This window comes from Molossus molossus, unplaced genomic scaffold (genome assembly GCF_014108415.1).
Source record: "Molossus molossus isolate mMolMol1 unplaced genomic scaffold, mMolMol1.p scaffold_m16_p_4, whole genome shotgun sequence".
NCBI classification, from domain to species: domain Eukaryota; kingdom Metazoa; phylum Chordata; class Mammalia; order Chiroptera; family Molossidae; genus Molossus; species Molossus molossus.
Genome location: NW_023425377.1, coordinates 9,218,132 through 9,243,910, shown reverse-complemented (window position 1 = coordinate 9,243,910; position 25,779 = coordinate 9,218,132). Strand labels below are relative to the sequence as shown.

At 50.6% G+C, this 25,779-nt stretch overlaps 1 protein-coding gene across 2 annotated transcripts in view; it reads left to right on the top strand.

The window, feature by feature from the left end:
- The window catches only part of TENM2 (teneurin transmembrane protein 2), an 883,834-nt gene that overhangs the window by 672,716 nt on the left and 185,339 nt on the right, over positions 1 to 25,779 (top strand). Inside the window, exons 6-7 of one of the 2 annotated variants that reach the window (XM_036239731.1) lie at positions 18,561 to 18,688; positions 22,398 to 22,401. In XM_036239731.1, coding sequence (XP_036095624.1) covers positions 18,561 to 18,688; positions 22,398 to 22,401 — 132 coding nt within the window. The remainder of the gene's footprint in view (positions 1 to 18,560; positions 18,689 to 22,397; positions 22,402 to 25,779) is intronic. The other variant, XM_036239730.1, reaches the window with a different exon arrangement.

The window sequence follows — 25,779 nt, the reverse complement described above, 5'->3', positions numbered from 1 at the left end:
AAACAGCTGGGAGGAAGCCAAGCCAATGCAGGCCCCGCACAGCATTTGCATAGCATGCCTGCTAATGGCGTTATTTGTTGAAAAGGAGATTCATTAAAAGTTTTTTTAAATGATTCCAAAGGGAAAGCGTTTGACACTTCTCTTGAGTAGCAATTCTTGGAAACTGGTTTGGTTGGAAAATAGACTCTCCCTCCCCCATGCGTTTTCGTGTTGGGTAACTGTTCCCCATTAATAATGGACATTAACAGATGACTCAATCTTAAGAACCCTAGAGATCTCTGACAGGAGTTGAGAATCTCAGGGTCCAGGTGGCAATAAGAAGCCTCAGCTATTGGGTCTGTGCAGCATGGTCAGGAGCAGAGTGGAAAGGGGTCGTGTTTGGTTTCACGCTGTCTTGTCTATTGATGAGGCATGGGTTCCAAAGAGCAGGTAGACCACCTATTTGATATGGCGTTAGAGAATCACAGGTCCTGCGGGTCAGCAGAAATCCCACCATTTCCAGATTTGTTTATATAAATCATACGTGAAAAGATGGGAGTGTAAAGAGCCCACCCAGAAGCTGGGTGACCTAAAATAGCCGTCACGCTGGCCGGCGATGAAGGCCCAGTGAGCCACAGAGCGTGAGGTTGGGCTTCGAGCCCCCCCCCCCCCCCCCGAGCTCAGGGGGCGTGATGCTCCCTCCCCTGGGCTGGGATCGGGCCCACCTGTGGTGGGGAGAGGATTTGTGAATGGAGAAAAACACAGCTTCAAACTCAGACTGTTCTGTTCACGCGTCCGGGGAGGATTGCAGCTCGGAGCTTCGACAGGTCTTTGCTCTCCTCAAGGTGTGATCTCAGGTGGGCCTCTTCGGAGTCTCCAGCTACAGTCGCGGGAAGCGTGTCTGTGTGAGGAGTTTGACCCCGGTTCCTCTGAGTGTTCAGGACCCTTCTCAAAATGCAAACAGCAGGCAGAGCGGCGTCCACTACGCGCTTCTCTGCCGACACAGCACGTGCAGCCCCGGGCCCGGAGGCCTCCTAACAGACCTGAGAGGCACACGCTCCGGGGGCGGAGTCAGAATGGGCAGGAAAGGGGCTTCAGCCACAGAGACATGATGGCATGGCCGTAGTTTTAGGGGATTTCATGTGAATTCTGGGCCCGATCACGGAGGTTGGACACCATGCTTTGGTCACAAAGTATCTTAATCTGACTCTCACCAGCCGTCCCCTTACTAATTGATAAAACTTTCTAATACAAGATAAGAGAACAGACTCCAAAATCCAGACTGCCCAGGGGCTCATTCCAGTTTTTTCTACTCACTAGCTGCATGAGCCCAGGTAAAATTCTTCGCCTTCCTGGGACTAAGGTTCCTCCCTGTAAGCGGACACAATAACAGCACCTGTCTCGTGGAGGCTTTGTAAAGATTGAATGAGATTGTTTTCACATACATAGCCCTTAGCAAAAGGAGGAGGTAAAATTTTTTTTTTTTTTTTTTTTACTGTGCTAGGTTTGGGGTGTACAGTAGTGAAGCAGACATACTTGGTCACTGCCCTCCCCAAACACACAGCAGCCTCCCCAGATAGAACCAGTGCGGACCAGTCACTCGGCACCATTCGAGACTCGATCAGTTTCCAATTTCTACATGAAATCAGGGGATTGCAGTAGGAGTGTGGAATGGGACCATCTCAGCAAAAATAAACTAATTAGCTAAAGCCACTTATTGAAATGATAATCCCTCCTATGGACAAAGCGGCCACATGCACACCTGCCAGGAAATTAGCTACACACACACACACACACACACACACACACACAGTGACCCTAAATCACATTTCCCAGAAAGACTGTGGGGACCTAAGTCACCCTCACCCGATGCGAGTTGGCTCCTGACCATGGTACGAAGCTCAGGGCTTTGCGGAAAGGACATTGAAGGTCACTCTGAGATCATTGCCACTTCATTAAGGAGTCTGTTCTAAGTACATGGGGCTTTCCCAGAATAAGAAATACAGTCTTCCCCTTAAATCCTAACACGCTGCCCAGAGGCCCCTGCATTGACTTTTTGTTTCACTAAAACTATCAGATAATTCACCCAGAGCTTTTCAGGCACTGTAGCCTCTGTTACCAGATTGGAGAGCACAAAGGAAACGTTGTCCCACTGAAAATCTTGCGTAGCACTGACCTTGACCCTGGACTGGCTCTGTGTGTCCTGTGTCCGAGCTGGGTACTTCGCCCCCTGGCTCAGGGTTCGTTCTCGGATACTTGGCGCTAGAAGAACTACTTCTGGTTCCCAGAGCACGAAGGTGTTGTGTGAGGGAAACTGCAGTCAAACTGGCCGGGTTTCCCGCTGTAGGACGTATCACTGAACTTTGGCTTTGGGTGGCTGGCTCTAGCCTGTGTTAAGTATTCTCACGCAGAATAAATCTCCGTAGAAGTCCTGTTTGTTGGCTTGCCTTTGTTTCTGGTTTTAGTGTTTTCCTCTGTGCGGAATGTTTCCAAGAACAACTGTTTGTTCTCGCTAAGATCTTCCGCTCCCAGGTACTATAGCAGATTTATGTGGTCGTAAGAAGACATCACCTATTACTTGGTGTAATAAACTTCCTTTCGGATGGAAGAGGAAAAATGGCTGTGCCTTGACTGCAGAACAAGCTTAGTAAATATTTACAGGAATCGACACTGTGGGTGCCCGCGGAGCCCGCGGAGAGCTCGAGGGCCCACACTTGCAGCCGAGACGGCAAGGGAGCGGACCTTGCACGCTGCTGGTAGTGAGCCTTCCGGGGGGGGCTGACGTCCAGCCGAGGGGATGGGCTCAGACCAGCTGGTGAGCCTCGTGCTGACTCTCTCAACAGCAGACGCCTCCAGGGAGTTTGCCAGGGGTAGAGTCATAATTTCATCCTCGCTGAATTTTCTGATCAGTTCCTCGGGTCCCACCCAGGACTCGATGTGGTGGATAAAAAGAGTCACCCATATGCTTTACACACCAGACAGCCAGGCAGTCTTGACACTTTGTGGAAAGGAGCTGCCTGGTCCGGATTCTCATCTGGGCAGAGAGCCACCCCAGTGCAACCTGGGGAAGAGGCTTGGACGGCTGGGCGGTGCTCTCCTCCTCGGGGGACCCTGCACCTCTTCAGGGCTCTCAGCCAGCCATGGTACACCCAGCAGGGGAGCTGACTCCCACCAGCCCCCGTGGCCCCCGCACTGCCAGGTTCAATGTTCCGACACCCAGCTGAGTCTGAGTTTCACGTGAAGAACGAATAACGCGTTTAGTATCAGTATGTCCCAAACATTGCATGAGAAATTCAAATTTGCATGACGTCCTGATTTGGATTTCTTAGTCTGGAAATTTTACTTAGTGGCCAGCTCTGTCATCAGCACCATCTTCATCGTGTCTTCTAGGTGAGACCCTGAGCCCAGGCAGGGTCATTCGTGTCCTCTTCCCTCCCTGGCCACAGCGGCTGAGCCCAGGGAGGCCAAGGGCACCCCACTGAGACGAGCAGACACGCTTGCCTAGGACGTGGTCAAAGTGACGCTGGAAAAGGAAGCGTTCTTTTCTCTGGTGGCCCCAGGGGGAGGGAACGTGAGTGTGGCATTCTTTGTGGCCATGGCCCACCCCTTATGGGAATAGCCCATGGACAGAGAACAAAGACGGGGTGACAGACCAGCTGCCCCTTTGCTTCCCTGAGCTAACAGCCTTCCAAATAGTCCCCTTTCTGCTTAAACTCGGCGGAGCGAGCGCAAACGTCTCAGCCAATACACAGCTGCTCAGCCGCTCAGCCCTAACTCCCAAGTTCAGCCTCAGGGACTGCAGATCAATGGATTTGCCCTGAGAGCGTTTGCAGACAGCTGTTGACATCAGATGCCCCATGCATCGTCTGGCTCGGGGCAGCTCTGTGCCTGCTGTGGGGATGAGGACGCAGTTACCCTGCCAAGCAGACAGGGCCACCCTCAGGCCCACCTGCCTCTGGCCAGGGTGCCCAGAGAGTGGAGGAGGGACCCTTCCCTTCCTGCCCTCTGGGTGCCGCTGTGTAAAACATCTCCCGCCACTGACACGCTGCCTAAAATGTTCACCCTTGGAGTTCGCGTGTTCGGCCTCAGTCACGGATCTCCTCTGTCCTCCGCATTCATTAACGGGAGCGACGGGGATGCTGTACACAGGGCTGTGGAGGAATTCAATTCGAAGTGCTGATGGATTTTAAGAAATTCTACTGAAGTGCCTGGTAGCGTGGCTGGGAACCCAGGAAAGGCCCATTGTGCTGGGGAAACATTCCTCCAAGCGGCACTGTTAATTTGGGGGTGGCTGTGAGCCTCCCTGACAACTGGTCACCTTGGGCGGAGCACAGGGACCAGAACGAGAGGAGACCTGCTCAAAGGAACACCGCCTGCTTCACCATTCATCGGCCCAGGCCTGGTCTGGCGTTTTCTCCATCCTTCCACCCCGGCTTAAGGTCCTTTTCCACGTGCGTGTTCCCAGCTGCTCTGACGTGCTCCCGCGTGGCTTCAGTCCACACCAGCAGTTCTCAAACCTCAGCCTTCATCAGAGTCCTAGGAGCTGTTCGTCCACAGAGCCCCGGCCCCGGCCCTGCCTACGCTTCTGATTTGTAGGCCTGGGACGAGGCCCAGGGATTTGCATCTCTAACAAGTTCTGGGGGTGCTGATGCTGCTGGTCTGGGAATCACAGCCTGAAACCACTGGCCTGGACCTGGAGCTTCTAGAGAGAAGCAGCGTCTTAGTCATCACTGCACCCCGGAGCCTGGCTCAGCACCGGGCGCGAGTAGAGGTTAGGGCATGCCTGTCACTGGCCGCCAGCACCCCACAAGCCTTCGCCCTGTCGCAGTGTCCACGCTAAGCCTGCCGGCGCCTTGCCTCTGCAAGTACGAGGTTCAAAGCCGAAACCGTTGCTGTTTGATGTGCTTTTTGTACAATGGCCTCTGCAGAATATTAACTGATAGAAGGTGACTAACGGTGGCAGTCAGGGTGGGAAGAGGGAGGTGGGCGGGGCTTGTCTTGCAGCTACACTTGCATAGGAAACATGCTGTTTTGACTTAGACTGTTTAGTCGTGGTAGCTTTGGAGAAGGCAGATGGAAATCCTCTAGAGCCCCCCTCCAAGCCCCACAACCAATGCTTAGTGTTGCCACTGATACCCACGTGCAGGAAACGCAGGCATGGGGCCAGCAGGTCTGAGGCTCTGCTTTAGCACGTCGCTCCAGGAGGACAGCTCGGGGGCCAGTGCCGAAGGCGGACGCGGATGGGTCGGCGGTGCGGCCCGTCCCCGAGGTGTGCCACCCTGCAGTCTCTGCGCTGGTGGAGATGGGCCCTGAGTACTCCCCTACGAGTATTCTGCACTTTCAGCTTGGGGAGCAGGCTGTCCTGCTTACACCCCGAAAGAGGCTTTTCTCCAGGCAGACCAGGGGTTTCTGGCCTGTCCACACCATCACCCTTGTTCCTTGAGCTCTTAGCTCTGTGCCAAGCTGAGCTAAGTGATTCGCACACTTTATCTTAGTTCAAGCCACGCCCCCCTGTCAGCTAGGGAGTTTTCCTAGTTCCATTTCACAGAGGAGGAAATTGAGAGTCTGAGAGAAAGACGAACAAAAAGCAAAACTTCCCCAGAGCCTCACAGATGCGAAGGGCCAGGTCTGCCTGGTTCCAAAGCCACTCGAGCCGCCTTGGTCTGTTAGTTCCACAAAAGTGTCTTTTACCCACAATGCACCTGACATGATGTAGTCTAGCCTTTAGACAGAAGACAGCATTCTTTTTGGGTTTTTTGGCGCTTTTACTGTAAGAGGCAGAGAGTATTGCAGTTAAGAGCACCGAGCCCAAGTCCCTAAGTTCAAACCCCCTCTCTACCACTACTGGCAGAATGTCCTTGGGCAAGTTACTGGATCTCTTTCTCGTGGTGTCTTCAGCTAAAAGTAGGTATGAAAAATATCTGTTCTAGGGCTATTGTATTAAGTGATTTATATATTTAAGTTGGGCCATGTAGAATTACTGACATCCTATTATGTTTGAGCTACAAAAAAGATAGCAGTTTTATGTCTAAGTATCTGAAGTTCTTGGAATGGTGTCCATAAGCACTTGCATTCGTGCGGGCTGTCATTCTCGAACGAAAGTTGCATTGAGGGTTTGCAGCGTCTGGGTATAGTAGGCACTCACTGATTGCTGACGAATGTAGGAATTAAGTAAAACCTGGGTTGTCCAGGAACACACTTGCAGTGGTCTGGGCTACGGAGACCCCCCCCCTTCAGGGCTGAGCAGAAGGCAGGCAGGGAGCATAAGGACTCTTGGGTTCTAGCAGATTCCAGACTCTCTTGGCATCGCCCTGGCATAACGTGGGAAAGCTCTCAGCAGGACAGACGGACCCCGTGGACACAGCCTCTCTGAAGCAGTCTTTGTCTTCTGGCCTTGAGAAATGAGGAGAAACTCTCAAGGCGGAGGGGGTGAAAGGTTAGGTCTCGTGGTTTGCTGGTGAGTGGCTTTCATACAGTTAGAACTAATGACAGAAGACAGGAAGCCTATCCTCTGATGCTGCTTTTCCTTCCGAGACCACTGCAGAGGGCAGGGAAGACACAGGGGTCACGGTAGGTCTTTGGGATAGAAAGACACGTGTTCCAAGCCAGGTGTGACTGAGCAGTGTCTCCCCAAGTACGGCAGGTAGCACCCACACACTGTGACTTTGTGCGGTGTGGGGGCGAACTTTATTTCCATAGTTCTATGTTTACTTTAATGTATCACAAAACCTTATAACTAACACATCAAGCTTTTCATTTCACAGACATTGTTCGGAGGCTAAGTAGAGTAAAGTTTTTGAAGGGGGAATTGATTTTGAAACATGGGAAGGAAGTAGCGCCTGTGGGCATGGGATGTAATGAAAATCCTGAACATGGCCGAGGATGGCCGAGGCTAAAGAAGCACTGTTGGGGGGTCGAGATACATCTGTGTATTTCTGGCTCTCGCACTTAGTAACTGTGTGACCCTGGGCAAGTTATTTAAACTCTCTAAGCCTCAGTTTTCTCACCTGTAAAATTGGAATAATTCCTGCCTCGAAGGTGATGTTTGAGGAGGGGGGCAATTGAATGAAAACTGCTTTAAAATCAGATAGTAACTGAGAGCCTGGCCCAATGTCAGAATTCAGTGGATATTTTTTATTGCTATTACCATTATTATCCTTAGCCTGGTACATTGGAAGACCTCAATTCATTGCATTTTTTAAAACACAAATTGTCAAGCCTTTCTTTCATTCAGTAAATATGTCTTGGACATCAGTGTGTCCTACACTTGACACTGGTAACTGGGACAAATTCAGAAGGGTTATGAAGACTTGGTCTCACCCATCAAGGTGCTCGTGGCTCAGTTTGGGGGAGGGGGTAAGATGTTCCGTAAATAATTACCATGTAAAGCCATAAATGCTGTAAGCAGCGTGAGTACAAAATCCCCCAGAGCACTGAGGAGGACATCAGCCCAGAAAAACCCCATTAAGCCACGTGGTCTAGCAACAGCTCCATCCAAATGCCACATGTGACGACTGAGCCCTTGAAACATGGTCGTGTGACTAAAGAACTGAATTCTGCACTTTATTTCATTGTAACCCACTGAAATTTAAAAATAGGAGTGATACAAAATAGCTTTCTGTCTAACACATTGTTATTGTTTTGACAAGACCACATTTAACCACTGAAAACTGAACATCTGAATGGAGATATGCTCTGAGCATCAGATAGGAACCCAATTTGGACAACATAATGCAACAAAAAACAAAACAAAACCCTTATTAACGATGCTCCTGTTGATTGTATACTCAACTGATAATATTTTGGACATGCTGGGTTAAAAGCATGCTACTGGATTCATTTTTACTTATGGAATGTGGTTACTAGAACATTTCCAGTCGCGCATGCAGCTGGGGGTACAGTTCTGTCGGACCAGAAGCAGAATGCAAATGGCATGCAGCGTTGAAAGGTACAGACGTGCAGAAGAGAGACCCAAGTCCGCCACCTTGGACAGCTCTTTCAGACAGATCTGGAGCAAAGCCTGGAGGACCTGAGGGCACCGCCTACTTAGGGAGCTGCTCCCGGCTGCAGAGGACAGAGCTGTCTCTGAGCTTCAGTCCTCACTGTGGGCAGATTCAACAAAGGAAGAAAAAAGCTGCCAACCCTTGGCGTTAGGCACGTTGTAGAAGTGCCGTGAGCCTCCTCCTCTTCACTCATAAAATCGGGATGATAAAATACCTACCTCAGGAGTGTCTTCTGTTACATTAAAGATTTAATGACCAGGAGGGGATCTATTTAAGAACTTCAGCTAAAAGAGCTAAGTCATGAAAACAAGTTGGGGAACTTTGCAGTCGTGTTCATCTTTCCAGAGCTCCGCACACGCGGGTCCGAGGGACTCTCTCCCAGGCTGGTATCAGAGGAGGCGCCAACCCCCGGGTGAAGTGGGGTGCATCTGGATTGCAGTCTTCCATAGAATTATGGGGGCTTGGGGAACCTGAGCCGAAGGGAGGAGGGAGGTTAATTATGACCCATGTCACATGTCTTTCTGCTGTCACCAGATGCTTTGTATAAGCCCAAATGCCACAGCAGCTACAGTGCTGCTGCCTGTTGAGAGAAATGTGTACCTTTAGCAGGAAAGAAATGTGTGGGCCTCGAGAATCACATAAAACCCCTGAAATTAGCTCTACTAACTACATTGTCACAAGCTCAAAATAAGTCTAGTTGTGTCATTTATCTAATTGCAGATGAAAATGTGGTTCTTTTTCTTAGGGCGCCAGGTAGCCTGCGTTTCAAAGAGAAAGTGTTTTTTTTTTCTCCCCCATATTCTCTTTCTCCAGTAAAAAGTTGACCATGCTATTAGCATATCAGAGGACCAGGACTATTCTATTTCTGGGAATTTCATTTGCCACGACATGATAAGGCCCTGAGAGATAGAACTAATTTTTTTTTAACACGTGGTTTCTTTCCATCAGAATCAAGTTTAAAGTGTTTCAGGTTCGACCTGTAAAATCCACTTAACTAAAAACCATTTAGGAGAAAGATCAAGCTCAATTTGCTAATACGAGATTTTTGATTTCTGAGTTTAAAAAAAAAAAAAAAATCCTTGAGTGAACCATGTCCAAAATTAAAAATGGACGAGGACACCGGCAGCCTCCCCGTGTGCCCAATTTGGCTCCGCTGAACAAATGACCAAATTGAGATGAGACTTCTGTACAGGATTTGCTCAACATCCTTATTTCTTCACCTCATTCCTCACTCTTGAAAAATCACCAAGTTCATGTGCAGGAGGGAACACGTCTGTATTGACGTCGGTCCATGTAGAAATAGAAAAATGATTTCAGATTCCAGTTGTGAATGAACTCCTGCAGTAGAAGTAATTTGTCATAAAACCCAATGTAATGAATTTGGGCTCAGAAAGGATCTGAATACCTCTTTTTGTTGACTAATTTATTAACAGGTTAGTTTTGCTCACACCCTACCTTGTACACAGTCATAATTACAATTTTAAGTGGATGAGAGAGGAAGCCTTCTCTGTAATCCCTCGTTTTCTCTTTAAGAAGGCATCGCATTGCCCGTGGGCATTAGAATTCTCTGTCTATCTTTAAGGAAGTGGACGAGGACAAATAAAGAGAAAACCAAAGAGTCAAAGAGTCAAGAGACCAAGGTTCAATCCTGGCTCAGATAGTCATCAGTCCCCAAGACCTTGGGCAAGTCATTTCACCTCAGTAGGGCTCAAGGTCATCCTCTGGCCAGCAAAGGTCTGGACCACATGACCTTTGAGCCCTTCTCCACTGTGGTCCTGACATTCTGATGCAGGAAAGAACCCACAAAGGTTATTCTGATTGTGGGTTTATGCAAATGGGGGAAGAGTACACCCCAGTCTTCACTGGTGTTAGAGTTCAGCTGACAGCTGTCCTGCTATGAGCTGGGAAGGGGCGGTACTCAGGTGTTAGATGTCCCACAGCTCAGATTCAAATCCCACCTCCACCACTGACCAGCTGTACGTTCCTTCAGCTCTCAGAGCCTCATGTCTTCTATAAAATGGGAAAGTAATCTACACATATCATAATATTGGTGCCTGGCGCACACTAAGGGCTCAGGGAAAGTTAGCCATGATCACTATTGTTGTAATGACACAATGACCCAAAACCCAGCAGGAAATGAGTGGCATTTCTTCATTACCTCCTGTGTGGCCGACGCTCCCAGATCCCTGCCTCCTGCACACAGACAACACGCTGTAAGATCGGTCTGGTCACCCCTCTCCCCTCGGAGATATAATCATAGAGCAAGAATACGTGGCTGAGAGCGTGTGCTGGGACCATAACCGGCTACCCCATCCACCTGCCTGTTAGTTTGAGCAAAGTTCCCCCACCTTCCCACTCCCGTTGCCTCATCTCTGAAGTGGGAAGAAGAACAGTACCTACCGAGGGCTTACTGCGAAGGGTAAATAAGGCAATGCTTAGAAAGCTCTGGGCACAGAGCATGACACTGAGTCGGTACTTTGCAAAGTGTCAGCTTCTATTCTAGCTAAGGAAAGGGATGCTCACAGAGGTATCTTAGATTGCACGGGGTCACCTGCTTCTGCGTAGTCGTATGGGGATTTGAACCCTGATAGGGATGGATCTGGTCTATCTCAGGGACCCCAGATAGGGAGCTAGCTCCTCCTTTTTCCTATTCCTAAGGCCTCCCGCCTCTGCTGCGGGTCTCAGGTGGCCTGGCTCTGGGCTCCAGAGTTTGATCAGAAGGCTCGCTAGAAGCAGTTTGCTGGGGGCTGCCCCAGACTCAGCAAGGGGAATGAGTCCGGCCTCTCCTTCTCTTGTCGGCTGCAGCCTAGGGAAGGAAGAAACATGTCCTAGAAAGGCAGTGTGGCCAGCGCCCTAATTGCCACCTCCCTGACCCCCCTCACCACTTTCTCTTGCAGGAGACTGTTTTTCACGGGAGAGTTCTCCCTCTTTGTTCCAGCGCACGTGGCACATCGACCGATCGATACGACATCTTAGCCTCTAAAACATTCATAACGTCTGCTTCCTAGGATTCCGGGGGCTGCCTGCTGCATGCAGCCTGCATCATCTTTCCTTTCTGCTTGGGGGTCTTGAGGACCGGCCCCCTCTTTCCCGGGGCTGCCAGTTGCCATTCTTAAAGAGAGACGACGATCGTCTGGGTTGTCAGCGCTGAATGACCAGCTTCGGAGGGGGGTGGGTAAAGGTGCGCTTAGGTGTCTGTGTACGGATGGTGCGGGTGTGTTTTGCTTTCACCAAAGCTCTTAAAATCCCAGACCATGATTTATTTGCTGAATAAAGCCTACCGATATCATCATTCTCTAATGGTATTTTGATCACATGGGTCCTTTCTTGGAGAAAGAAAGGCTTTTGTTTTGTTTCTTTCCTGGGAAAAGCAGCCACAGGAGCAGGGTGGTTGGGGTGGTGAATGATCCCCTGTGTGGCGAATGTCTCCAAGCATGTGTTTATGCGCCCGAGGACGCGGTGGCTCCGTGGACAATGAGACACGGGACCACAGAGCCAGTCATCCTGGGTACAGTCCGGGGGACTCGGCACAGGAACAGACAGTGGCTGTGAGCATGTGTCTGTCTTGCATATTGATCCACCTGGTGATGTGAGAGCTGGAGGCCTTGTTAGAGGTCATCTGAGCTCACCAGACACTGCACATCCCGTGTCAGTCTGCGGGGACGACGGGGCGGGATGACACCAGCTTGGGGCTCCATACATCCTAAAGCTGCAAGGAGCCCCGTTTTTTGTTTTTTTTTTATTTCTCCTCCGAACACAGGAATTGATTAATTTAGTACCACTTCCCACTCGCTGTACCATCCTGAGCCTGTCACAAGAAGAGATTAATGCACTGGTCCTTCCATGTGGATTCTTCTTGTCTCGAGAACACACTGCTCCCTGGTCCCAGAGCAGCCTCGTGCAACTGTCACCACGTTCTCATGGCACATGCAGGAGGAGACAGAAATCCTCCCTGCATTCATTCGCCAGGGGCTGGAATGTGGGCGACACAGACAAAGCCCCCGTTTCAGCACCTGGCTGGAGGATATGGGGTGCAGGGAGAGGTGTCAATGCAGGTACATTTCTGCAGCTCCCCCTCTCTCATCCGGCGGTCCTGCCAGGATTCTAGAATCATCTAGGACTCCTGCTTCCTCTTCTGTGTAATTCCTACACCATAAGCTTGGCGAGCATTCGGGGAGGCAGAAGCTGGACTTTGGACGCGGGCGAGTTCGTTCCAGCGCCCTCTGGGGAGACAGGCACACTGGTCCCGTTGCTAGTGAGGGGATTTGTGGGTGTAACGCCCCTGCAGCGCTTTGAAGTCATTGCATTTCATGTGCAGTAATACAATGGGTGGGAAATCAGAGAAATCACTTCACCAAGGTAGTTGGAAGGGAATTTTTTAAAAACTCCTATGAGATATGAATGTTTTAAACTCCTTTAAGACTTAAGTCATTCCCAAGAATGTCATCCCGCCTGGTTTTCTTTGCATCTCTTCCTTGGACGGGTCAGCTGGGCATGGACAGCATCCCTAAATAGGATGTTATTACGGTGCTGCAGTGGGTTCCTCCTCTTGGAGGAAGAAGCACCCCAGAGAGTATGCACACTGACCGAGGCAGAAGTCACCAAACAGAGTGTCCATCAGCCTGACCGTGACTTGAAGTGGCCAAGCAGATGTATTTTCTGTCGACGATGGTGCTTCCTTCCAGGGAGACAGCAAACTGGGCATATTTATAGAGCACTGATGACCCCTACGAAGGGCGGTGTTGGTGCCTGAGCGACCCTGCCAGTACTCAGTGAGTGGCCCTGGCGCCCAGCGGCCCTGATGCTCACTCGCGGTCGACGTGAGGACTCTGGAGGAGTCCCCGCAGGAGTGCTGGGGCGGCGGCTCTGACTCTGCGGGTCTGTCCAGGTCTGAATCCCTGATTTCCCATCTACCGGCTCGGAGATCTTGGGCAAGTCACTTAACCTCCCTGGGCCTGCATTTCCTTTACTAGAAGGTGTAGATCGTGTTACCACCTCGCTGGGCGGGAATGGATTTAAAGGAGCTTACGTCCCCTTCTGACTCAAGAAGAAGCCCCGGAGTCCACGCCAACCTCGAGTGCTCTTCCCGGGGCGCAGCATGACTTGCTCCCTCACGCCCTTCAGGTCTTGGCTGAGAGGCCACCTGTCACAGATGCCGTCCTTGACCAGTCCTCATTTAAACAAGAGAACGTTTCACTCCATCCCCACCCTGGTGCTCCCTAACCCTACCCTCTCTCTACGTTTCACGTGCGTGTTGCGTGTCTCTGCCTCCCACTGGAATGAAGTTCCGGGAGAGCAAGGGACTTGTGAGCAGCTTTATTCTGGGTGTCTAGGACACACCGAACACAGTAGGGACTCAATAAATAATTGCTGAGTGATTTTAAAAAAAAACAAATAACCGATACAGTTAACCTAATGAGCCCAGTACCCGGCATGCTGCCGGAATTCGTGCCGAGAGCCCTCGTTGTGGCTGTGGGGTTCATTTGCACGTGAGTTTTCAGACCACTTGCAGAGGGGCCTTGCAGGGCCTGTGCTCCCCGAGGGCTCGCCCTCCTGCGCCTGAGCCCTGCCGATGCCACTGGCTTCTCTTCCCCAGGCAGCGGTGCTTTGGTCCTGGCTACGGGGGAGCCTGACTTTGATGACTAAATTGGCTGACTCGGGAGCAGGGAGACCAGCCCTGACCTTTCCCATCATCCTACCTGGTCTCTGCAGGGGCTTCGCCAGCATCTCTGAGGCCCTTGTGAGTCTGACCACGCCGAGCCGCCAGGCCCACGCCCATGCCGGAGGGGGGCCTGGCCCCCCACTCCCACTCCCGAAACTCTGCTTGCCTGAGGCTTCCATTTTCAAAGACAAAGCCCAATCCCCTCCTCGGGTTCTGCACGGGCAAGGCTGGTCTTTAAAGACGCGCCTGCTCCTGGGGCCTGCTCAGCAAACACGGAGCCTCGTGCCCCCATGTGTGCCCTCTGTGATAAGCAGGGGTGGGAGCTCTTTGGAAGGGGTGGCTGGCATGTCGACGGCTCTCTTATCAGGCCAACCGTCTACCAGCCTATGAGCATGGAAGGAGCTAAGTGGCACTCAGCAGGCCCCGGGCGTCCCCTAATTACTATTTCAGACAACCCCTGTTTCAAGCTGCCACTCTTCAAGGCCTGTGACTCCTATCCTGTGGCTGCTGGGGAAAGTTGTTACCTGTAACCAATTCCTTCCTTTTGGTTGGGCTCCTTTTGAGAGTTTCTTTTAGAGCCCATCCGGCACAAGAAAACAAAAACAAAACAAACAGACGAAAAAAACCCGCAACTTCCATTAGAAACTGTCAGCCCAGCTCCAGGTTGGTCTGTTTCTTCTCGCTGCGGCCGGGGTCTGTGTGTGGTCTCCCCACCCTGCCTGGGTCACTGCAGCACGCGGTGGACGCTCTCTCCAGTTAGCTGCAGGGAAACTCGGCATTTGGCTGCCTCCTGTGTTTTTAGTGGCTGATTTCCCAGCTGCCACCTGGATTCTATGAGCTTCCACTTGGAGCCTGTCCCTGTTCCATCCTTGCTGACCCACAGAGCCCCGCTGTTCTGTCCGGAGGTCCCCCCAGAGTGGAGCCTGTCACATCATGATAAATTGTGCATTTGGGCTGCCAGCAGGGTTGAACACGTTAGGGAGAGGGCCTCCCAAACTCATTTCACTTCTGACCCTAAGATGGTCTGAACGGGACCTTTTGGGATGAGCTGCCGGCGCTTTTGGGGGAGTGGGAGAGGGGACCACCCGCTGCATCCTGGAGGTCTTGTTACGTGACGTGCAAACTGATGAGGCCAGTGTTCACCCAAACTCGAGATGAAGAAGCAGTCACTGTGGCTTCTCCGAGGCTCCTCAGCTTTCTACATCAGATTCTGGGAGTGGATCACACTTGGAAATGTCATGACATAATGTTTAAAGAGCTATTTTGTTGCTGTTCATAGGACCAAATGTAATGGCCCTCAATGTGTTCTAACTCTCCCTGGCTGGGTTTGGGAAAGAATCCTCACCCTGTAAATAAATAGCTTCGAGGAGCGCATAGCGACCTGGTGTGTAAAAGTGGAATTTCTCACTTCCCCGTCTAGTCTCAGGCATGCTGCTGTAACAAAGAGCCCCACACTCTCAGTGGCTTGCAACAGTAACAGTTTGTATCGTCACTGGTTTGTGTTGGATCACCGGTCAGCCACAGCCCTGAGCCAGTTATCTGCACTCACGACCCAGTCTGGTGGTGTGGGAGAGGAAGAGGGTAGGCAAAGTGTGTGCTGCCTGGTCACGGCCCACACCTGCACTCAACAAGATAAGAAAACAACCCCCTTCAGGAAGGGGTGCTGAATACAGAAAACAGTCATTCACCAGCCAGTGAGATTGTCAGAAGTTGCAAGAAAGAGACCCCGTTTGCTGCGATCCTATTGCAAACCCGAAGTTGTCACCAGATCACTGTGACACCTCCCAGTGGACCCCTCCTTGGATTCCCGAATCTCCCTGTGCTCAGACTTCATAGTCGTCACTCATCCTCCCTGGTGAAGGGGGTTATGGTAGTACACGCCTCACACATAAGCCATGAGTCTTAAGATCACGTCTGTAGGAATTGCTGGCCGTCGAAGGCTTCGAGGACCGGCCGCGGGTATTGATATACTAATAATCAAAATAGCTTCTCTTTGCAGACTCGTTCATATTGCTGCCCGCACTATCCCATTCCATCCTTTTCACCTCTGTGTTAGGTGTTTTTGTTATTTATAAAGACACAGCGTCCTACGATCCAACCCCTCCATCTTCCCTCGTGCGGCATTACCTATTCTAATACACATGGATGGGGTGCCTTCTGTATGCAGGGCACTTGGCGAGATCCGAGGGGGACAGATGCTCAACCCGTCCTGTCCCTAAGCAGCCATGATGCTACCTGTACCAAAGGCAAAGGGGGACTCTGACTGCCTGGCTGACTTCTCGGCCCCAGCCGTAGAGCAGATCAGTAGCGGAATAGGAAACAGAGTTCTCATTAGTCAGGAAACTCATCTACTTCACAGCTCCCCTGGGTCTGTTTCCTGAGGACACTTCAGTCCACCCCCACAAGCCAGAAAGATGCTGTCTTACTCAAGAGAGAGAGGGGAACCACTGATCCAGAAGGAGAAGACGTATAAACAGAAGCCTATTTCAGACTCTGCTCCCTGCCCCCCACAAAAAAATTAAGTAACGAGAGAAGGTGGCTCTCCCCCTGCTGGAATTCTCACTTGTTGACTTAACATCCCCTCGAACAGCAGAAAATAGGCCCAGACTTGAGTTGCACAGTTGCCGTGGTTGCCGCATTGCCTCTGCGGAGAGGATGGCACTTGTCTCGGCAGATTAGGCTCCTCCCCGCCCCCATTCCATCTCGCCGGCTTGTTTTTCCTTCTGGGAGTCGTCTGAGAAGTTCCTGGATCCTCTGACCCTGACCCTTCTCACCCCATCGATGGGTTTCTTGTTTTCAAAATACTTCTTTAAAAAAATAAGTAAGAGATGCTGTGGAACCCAAAACAAAAAGGGAGGAGGGGGCAGGCGTCGTTGCGAACAGAGAGCACGGTTTCAGGGCTGCGCTGTTTGCACGCCGGTGGATTGGGGTGCTGTGTGCTCGCTGCGTCCTCAGAGCTGAGGGTGGCCGTGTGTTCTGCATGAGATGACGAGACGGAGCCCTGTAAGAGGAGAGCAGGTTAGATGAGTTTTCACACCAAGGGGGCCCCAGGGAGGTGCTCACCTTTGCCTGATGGAGCCCCGCCCCCTGTCACAGAGGTGGAAACAGAGCGTTGTGAGGCCCAAGCCCCAGCTACCCCCGCAGTCCCTGTACGCGTCTGTCCTAAAACACAGAGACCCCTCCAGAGAACCGTGCGCCCCGTGCAGCCGGGAGCTGGCTCCAGCCGAACCCTGGCAACCCAGCCATAACCTTAAAAAAGAAAATCATTTTAAAATAGCTAATTCTTTGCTTCCCTTCACCTTGTAATTACAAATCAGAAGCCACCGCTACCTTGAAGCGACCGTGATTAGTTCTTTCCTGACCTCCGCACAAGGAAAGGATGTCAGTATTTGAATCAGGAGAATCTGGTCTCTTCAAGTAAGTGACCTACATCTAACGGATACACTGCAGAGGAAAATTAGGTGTTCCCTTGACGGAGAGTGTACAGTAAATGTCACCTCTTCTTCTTAGTATTTATCATCTCGGAGAGCTGCAACAGTGGGCCTCGCTCCTCATAGTAACGTCTAGAAACATGGTTCCGCGCCGGGAATGAGTGTAAGAAAAAAGCCGGCACACACGCGCGCGTGCACACGGGGACACCTTGCCACCTTCATCCACGGCCATCAATCTGAGCTGTATTGTTGGCGGATAGGTTTTTCACCTTAATGGGATGCAGGCTGACTTGAAGTGGTGGCAGGCATGCAGAATTAATTGCTGTGTGAACAGTTTCCTAGGCATTGTTAATTGTGTTTCCTGTGGTTAATTGTTTCTCCCATCCCTGCATCATCCCTGTCAACGGCCCTTTCTCTCCCGCAGTGCTGACACATAGCAACGGCGTCAGCCTGTGTCCGGCTGACATGCCAGACGGACGTGGCTCGATGATTGTTTGAGTGGAAAATATGTAGGGAAATGAACTCCTTATTGATTTGCAAATGAAGCATTTCTTCGATGGGGGCTTGGAAAGAACGCGGCTGGTTTGGTCGCAGGCAGTCAGACAGGGCCCCGAGAAGCCACAGCGATGGGGTGTGTTGAGTTTGCTAATCTACCTGGGAAGCGGGGAGGTGGGACAGACGGAGGGACAGGAAGACCGGAAGAAGGTTTGGGGTGCATGCTGAAGCGAAGCAGGACTTGTGCGGATGTGCCTGTCTCCTGAGCAGAGAGAACAGGCTTGGCCCCGGGATGGTCTCATCTGCACTGTGGTCAAGTGTATATTTTGGGGGGGTTGGGAAGGAGGAATTGTGATACTTCCAGAAAAGGACCCCATTCCACCACCACACTCAAGCTTTTCTCATAATGGGCTGCAAAGTATTCACTTACCATGAATAGGGGTGGAAAGGAAAATTATTTTTAGAGTTTGAAATCACTGGGGGTAGGCTTTCCAAGGGGTGCCAGGCAGACACTGGTGTTTCCGTGTGGGTCTCGGCAGACTGGCGGGCTGGTCCCATCTCAGTAGTCCCGTCCTGACAGACGTTCCGAGTAGTTTGGGGGAAGTCCTTGCCAGTGTCCCTGGAGACCCGTCTAAGAACAGCTGTGTCCCGAGTGCGGGGCAGCCTGGGTACGATGGAGCAGCCCTCTGCATGGTGGGTCCACGGGGCAGCTTCCCCTCCGTGCTGGGGCCACTTGGAAGGTCTGGGCTGTTTTCTCCCCCTCCTCTGCTCTCCATGGGGACCCTCTCTACCCGAGGCTGTGAGCAGCAGCAGGAGAGGAGACCCAACCCCCAGGCCCTGTCTTCTGTATTTAGCTGCTCCCTGGGGCAGCCACTTCTGAACTGCACCTTCCCGCCAAGGCGACGGCTGGGCAAAGGCACCTGGCGCTCCCCCTTGACATTTGCACTGCTGAGTTATCTGTTCCTACTTCCATTGCTTTGTCTCCCGCAGCAATGCATCTGCTCGGACTCAACTGGCAACTCCAGCCGGCAGATGGACACACCTTTAACAACGGCATGAGGACCGGCTTACCCGGGACCGACGATGTGGCAACGCTGCCATCTGGAGGCAAAGGTGAGGTTACAGCTGCTGCTCACCCTCTGGAGGTCACAGAGCTCCCGCCAGCTGGTTCAGGTTTTCTAATCCAAATCTTGGAAGGTATGCAAAAAGGGAAAGAAAGCAGGGGGGCGGGGGAGCGTCGCCTTTCCGAGGTGCCCCCGTTGAAAGCTGTTTGCCGTTCCTGTCTGTTAGCTGTGTTTGGCCGCAGTCGCCGGAGCTGGCTCGGAGCCTGCTCACAACAATGTGCATACCTATGCTACCTCAGCCCCTGGCAGGGTCCGCAGCCGCTGGAGAGCATCCCCAGGCTGGGCAGAGCGGCAAGGGCAGCAGCTGGAGAAACGCCTGCATGGTGGAGGAAGCCAGGGTGCAGAGAGCCCTCTCCTGGGGAGACAGGCGGCCCCAGGGGGGAAGCCCCGCCGGGGCACAGCCCGAACAGAGAGACTCAGACTCCGCGCAGTCGGGCTTTGGGGGAGAATAAGAGAGAGTTTTGACAACTGGGAAACAAAGCCTCTTTTCTAAGAACAGTGAAGAGGACATGGGATGTTTATGGAGACAGTCGGGCCGCTGTGTTCTTGCAGGGGGAAAAGGTGCGAAGAAGGAGAGGAGAAAACAGAACCATGGGGAGGTGGGAACATGTGGGGCAAACTAAAACCGGTATTCTCGCACCCTCTGTTTGATTATTGATTGATTGATTTTTTGAGCTGTGTTTTCCTCTGTTGGCAACTCAAATGGAAGCTATCTACCTGCTGTGCAGCATGGGTAGAAAGGGATAGAACGGGAGAGTTGTTGTGTTCCAACACAGATCACTTACAAATGCAATTTGTTAAGAAGCTTCCACCTTTAAAAAGGGGAAAAGACAGCAGCTGCCTGTGGCCGTCAGCCCAGCTGAATCCTGGAGGCGATCACAGACGGAGGGGGGGTTGTCCACACAGAAGTGTTCACTCTGCATCTTAGCAGCACAGGCCCTGCCCACCCATGCCTCTTAAAATACCCCACAGGGCTGTTTCAAAGATGGGAACAGAGCTATCGGTTATTGCGCACCTTAGTGTTGCATAACTTCTGAAACTCCAAGGGGGGGGGGGTTTATCTTGGAGAAACTGAGGCCCAGGAGGCTTTAGAAACTTACCCCAAGTCAAATAAGTAGACAGGTATGAGCTTGGACTCGGGTCTGTGCCCTGTGCACCCGTGGGCAAGCTTGTGGGAGTTTTCCTTAGATCAGTCATTTTCCGCAGAGAAGATTCCAGAATCCATCTTCCCGTCCAGGTGTGCATTGGTGATCGCGAGATGCTCACGTTGCTGGGATGTCTCTCCCCGATGCCATCCTGATGCTTTGAGTGGGACTTTTTGTCTTCTGATCCGGTCTCTGATCATCGCTCTGCTCATCTCTCCTAATCATAACCCTCAATTACCTTTAAGCATGAAAAAGTGGTATCAGAGGATGATATTATATGCTTTCCACGATCAGGTAACTAATACTAGACGTAACAATGAAGAGCAGAGTTTGTCTTAACGGATCATGTCCTGCCTTCGCGGACAAAACAAGGCTCCAAGCTAAGCATGTCGGCCTCAGGCTGGCACCTGTTCACCTCCGGGACTTGATACCACCTGCGGCTTTGGTTTCTTTCATGACAGTGGCCTTCAGCTGGGCATTTTTGCCCACGAGGGGACACTTGGCAACGTCTGAAGACTGTCCCGTCCACAGTGGCAACGGTGATGCTCTTGGAGAAACCCTGCTTTAGGGGGTCTCGCTTACATCTTACCCACTAGTGTCCTTGCAGCTACATGTCAGCACCCCGTCCTTTTGAGAAGAATGCAGAATGCACATTTGAAAGTAAAGAGGCATATTCTCTCCTCGGGCACAGAAATGTCTGTTACGCGTGTAGACGTTCTGAAAGTAGATACAGGCTCTTTTGACATATTGTCCCTCGCTGAAGGGGACCACTGATAGGCATTAACTTCTGAACATTAAGATTAGACACTCCTCCCGTTCATGGTGAAGTGTGGGCGCCCCGCACCAGCCCAGGCAGAACACATCCCCGCAGGCAACAAGTCCTGACTGTGACTGTGGCCTCTCCAAATCCCCAGAGCAGAAATGACTTCCATGGTGTCTTTGGAAGGACCAGAATTTTCCCCTCAGACGCCATAGGCTTTTGAGAATGTCGTGTATTGTGAGTCGTATAACATCACCCATTCAGATATTTTTCAAATGAGTTATGAGATGGGCAAAAACGGTTGCTGAACCATTATGTCTAGTGAACTTCGTCAGTAGGACACTTATGAAAAGGGGTGAGAATTTAAAGTTGCTTGCAGTTGAAGTGAAACTCTAGACCTGTCGTTTCTGAACAAGGAAGACAGCAGGTTCCTTCTTTAACTTTCTGTAAAGTTTAATTTTTTTAAATTTTTTTTAATTGATTTTAGAGAGACAGAAACATCGATGAGAGAGAACATCGACTGGTCGCCTCCTGCACGCCCCCCACTGGGGAACCAGCCCACAACCTGGGCATGTGCCCTGACTGGGAACTGAACCAGCAACCTCCCGGTGCATCGGTTGATGCCCAACCACTGAGCCACACCGGCCGGGCTGTAAAGTTTGATTTTAATAAAAAACAACTAAAAAGGTTCCCATTTTCTCACACACGGCTAACTTTTTTAGAGAAAGTGACCTTAGGTTTGCATTTCTTTGCTTGTGACCTCCCTCCCTTCCTCCCCTCCCCAGTTCTGTACCTTTAGATAACCTGAATCAATTCCAATTGACTGCTTTTCTAGTGTTTCAAAGAGACAATCAGGAAATATTGGCAATAAGTTAATTAAATAACACCCCCTCCATTTTGGGTGGTGTACCATAATCCTTCACTCTGATAATGTTTTCATCAACACACACCACACATGGCCAGGGAGGTTAATCTTATTAAGCAATTACTGGGTGAGTATTCAGCAGAAGCAAATTAAAATGTAAGCAAAACACGGGCAAGCGAGTCCCGTCTATGATGGCACGTCGATAGAGATTTCATTACCTGGTCTTTAGGAGTGTTTACATTTCTCAGATTTGGAAAGAAATCTAATAGACAGCACAGCCTACACACTCTGATATGTTAGTGAAAACAAAGCACTTGATTAATTAGTTAGGAGAGCATGTTCCTTGGCCTTTGTCTTCCCGTTTCCACTTGTTGTTGCTCATGGCTTATTTTTTTCTCGTTCGCTCTTTCAATTAAACCTTCACATGGCTGGTTGTTGGGTTTCAGATCAAGGAAAGGGAGCCCACGGACTGCCAGACTCACTCACCATCTCGAGTGTATTTCTATGTTAAAAGGAATGAACTCATACGTCTTCATTACGAGAGCGCGGAGCACGTTTTCTATAGATCTCAGATTAGATAAGCCTGGAGAACAAAGATTCGATAGAGTTCTGACCTGGTCAGATAACATAAGGGAATCCAGTTTGATTGGCTAGGCCCAGAGGCAGCATGTACAAGGGCTTAGAGGGCACATCACAGGTAGCCAATTTGCTCACTGATCTTAAGAAAAAATAAGCTCCCGAGTAGGATTTCATAGATCATTCTCAAAGCCTATCACTCACTTTAAATTTACCGTGTCCTTTGTATCAGAGGTCAGCAAACTACATCTCGTGGACCAGAACTGACCAGCTGCCTGTTTTTGCAAATAAAGTTTTATTGGAGCACAGCCGTGTTCATTCATTGCCTATAGCTGCTTGTACGCCACAACAATGCAGTTAAGTAGTTGCAACAGAGACCAGGTTGAGGCCCACGAAGCCTAAAATGCCATTGGGCCTTTTACGGGAAGGGTTTGCTGACTGCTCTCTGGCATTCACAAACCCGTTATTACTTTCCTTGGTCTTTTCTGTAATGATACACATTATAGGAGTCAAGGGAGAAGAGCCCAAACTCCCAGTAGGTCAGTTTTCTCCTCTCGACTGAGAGTTGGGTATGATACAATGTGGGTAACTTGGTGTGAACAGATCCTTTGTCCTATAGAATTCTGACTTGGCGCAGCTGGATGCAAACACCAACTCCATCACGTAGCAGCTAAATGAACTTGAGTAGGGCGTGACCTCCCCCAGCTTCTGATTCCTTCCTCATCTGGAAAACGGTACCCCCCTCATAAGCTCGCCATCCAGCACAAATGACGCAACTCTTGTCAAACACGCGTGTGGGATCCCGCGCTTGCTATGAGATCCCTGCAGGTTATTGGTTGCTGCTGTCCCTGACATCTCCCAGAGGTGCAATGAGCACGCCAGCCCCTAGGGGCCGCCACCGCTTACGAGGCACTATATTTTCCAAAGGCAAAATCTGCCTTCAGGATGTCAAGATAGGCGATCATGCTGCAACATCTTTTTTTTTTTTTAATTTTTTTATGAACCTTCCAAAGCCCGACGAAGACTTCTTCCCAAACATTTGCTCAGATTGGGCAGCGGGAAGCCGGAGGGCCGGGCGCCGCCTGCCCGCCAGTGTGCTGTCTCACAGCAGCCTGGGCTCCCTCACTGCCAGGCTGTTTGAAGCCCACCACGCTCAGTTTATAACTCAGCTGTAAACATTTATTTGTGCCTGGAGCACATTTCTTTCCTACCCTTTGGAAAATAAAAAAAAATCAGAATTTCCAGATGGTATGCAAGTTGGAAGAAAAATGGCAAAGACTGTTATTCTGTTTAGAAACATGTTTCTCTCCACTTGCCCTTTCAGCAGAAACTTCGTAATGATTTTTACTGGTTGGCGTAGTGCGTGTACGAGGAGCCAGATTAGCAGGGAAGTTGGTGATTCTTCCTCTGGCTCCTGTCGGCCTCCCAGTGAACACAGCCCAGGGTTTCGAAATGATCACTTGCCTATGTGAGGCTTTTTCAAAGTCGGTGAAGTCCCCAGAAGGGCAAGGGGTCATGATGTCGGAGCCCATGGTGACAATGGTGCTTGCCTACTGGAAAACAGACCGAGAGCTTACGTACCAACACAATTCCCCTTACTTCACAGGCCGTGTTCTACCCTCGTTACAGGTGGGCACCAGCCGCGGTTCCCAACCTTCCCGATGCCGCGGCCCTTGAATACAGCTCCTCATGTTGTGGTGACCCCCAGCCGTAAAATTATTTTCATTGCTACTTCATAACTGTAATTTTGCTACTGTTATGTATTAGGTGACCCCTATGAAAGGGTCGTTCGACCCCCAAAGGGGTCGCGACCCACAGGTTGAATACCACTGACTTAGGGGGTCACGTAGCTAGATGTCACTCTGATTGTCGGCCACGCCCCGTTCTGAGTCGCATGGCTTTAGTTGTACCCAGCAGCCTCAGGGCTTGACGTGGGTGTTAATGACGAGCTCCAGTCTCCTGCCGCCCTGGCCTCGGCACCCCTCCCTTTCCGGGTTGCCTGGCACGCGCAGAGTTTGCTGTCTCCCTCCGCGTGGGCACACACCTCTTCGCGTCTCTTGCACTTAGCCCAGGACCTGGGCATCAGTCAGCACCGTGGTTCCATGGCTGAGACCGCATTGGTCATACGTGACTTTCAGTCCTAGCTCTACCGCTTAAGAGCTGTGTTACTTTAAGCAGGGCCACTTGACTTCTGCGGTGCCCTTGTCTGAAAGATGGGGGGAGAAAAATCACCAAGGTATCAGAGGTCACAGGGCAGAGAGGAACCCCTCAATGCATGCTAGCTGCTATAAATGATACTAATAAACTGAACGACAGATTCATGCAGAAGCAAGACCACCCAGCAGTCAGATGCATGATATTTGCCAACACTTTTAGTGATAAAGAGTTGACCATTTTATCGCAGGTGACAAACTGAGATTTCGAAAGATCTAAAGGCGGCCTACTTTCATAATGTCCTTCAGTGCTTGTCGTCCCAAGCATGGAAAGATTTCATAAAAATTATTATTGCTGCGTGATCCTGTGAATACCGTCACAGGAGCAGTGTTAGCGGGGTGAAAATCTATCCTGAGGAACAGCCAGCCCACAGCAGAGTGGAGCTTGATGGACGGCTGGGGACTTGGAAGAGCTATAATCTAAGGCAGTGAATCGAATGTCCTTAGGAGAATCTTTTCGCCCATCTCTTGGTTAAACAGAACCCTCAGATGGTTATCCTGATTCCCCAATAAATGGAAACGAGGTGTAATGACTGAAGCAATATTCTGAATTCAACTTTATTTGCAATAGATAAAAATATGTGAGGCAGAATAATCTGCAAGGCAGATTTATGCCAAGGTGCCTCCGGAGTTCTGTTAAGTTTAAGAAGTATGAATATGAGGCTTCATTTCCCCGGTATGACTATGAGTCCATGCCCTTTATCTCTTGTTTGGGGAATAGTCTTGCTGTTTCCGTAAATGAATTATGGCAACGTTTTCTGAAATGATTAGCTCCTAATGTGGCTATGGAAGGCTGTCGATTTGCTCGACATCCGTCTTATTTAACTGGTTGGGGTTTTAGGTACATGTTTCTGAAATAGGCAATAGCTTCCCATCTACACAGGCAATCTTCCGTGGAGCTAGGGAGAGAGGTGGGCCATCCTGTAACACTGATTGTTAGAGTATTGCTTCTGAAAACCCAGAAATCTCATCCTTAAGCTAGACATGAACCAGCCAGAGCGACCGTGTGTTAAGCATCTGCTTCTAAGGGCAAAGTGATCATTATGTCCACTTGTCACTTTGAGCTCGTGGATAGAAAGACAAGTTTGACACCGAAGCTGCAGCTTTGGGAGGTGTGGGGTGGCCTGGATCCTGCCTGCTCAGTCATTGCCTGGAACCCAAGGATGCCGGCCAGACTTCCCCAGAAAACTGCTCAGTCCCTCTTCCCCTGAGGCTGCCAGTTCAAGCCCAGCTGAACCCGGGGACTGTGGGCTGCAGGCTGCCTGGATAAGAGATGATAGGAATATGACCTGTACCCCAATTTTGATACTGACTAAAGATTACTTGACCCGATCGTAGATGCTCAGTAAATATTTTCTGCATGGAGTATGAATGAATGACCCACACAACATTGCTTCAGACGCTCATGACTCATTGTTAAATAAATGAAATCTGGCTACTTTGTACGAACACAGGCTGCACAGAGGTGGTACCTACGATGAAGCAGCTAGAGTACATTTTGACACCTGCAATTTGGAGCGACCGAA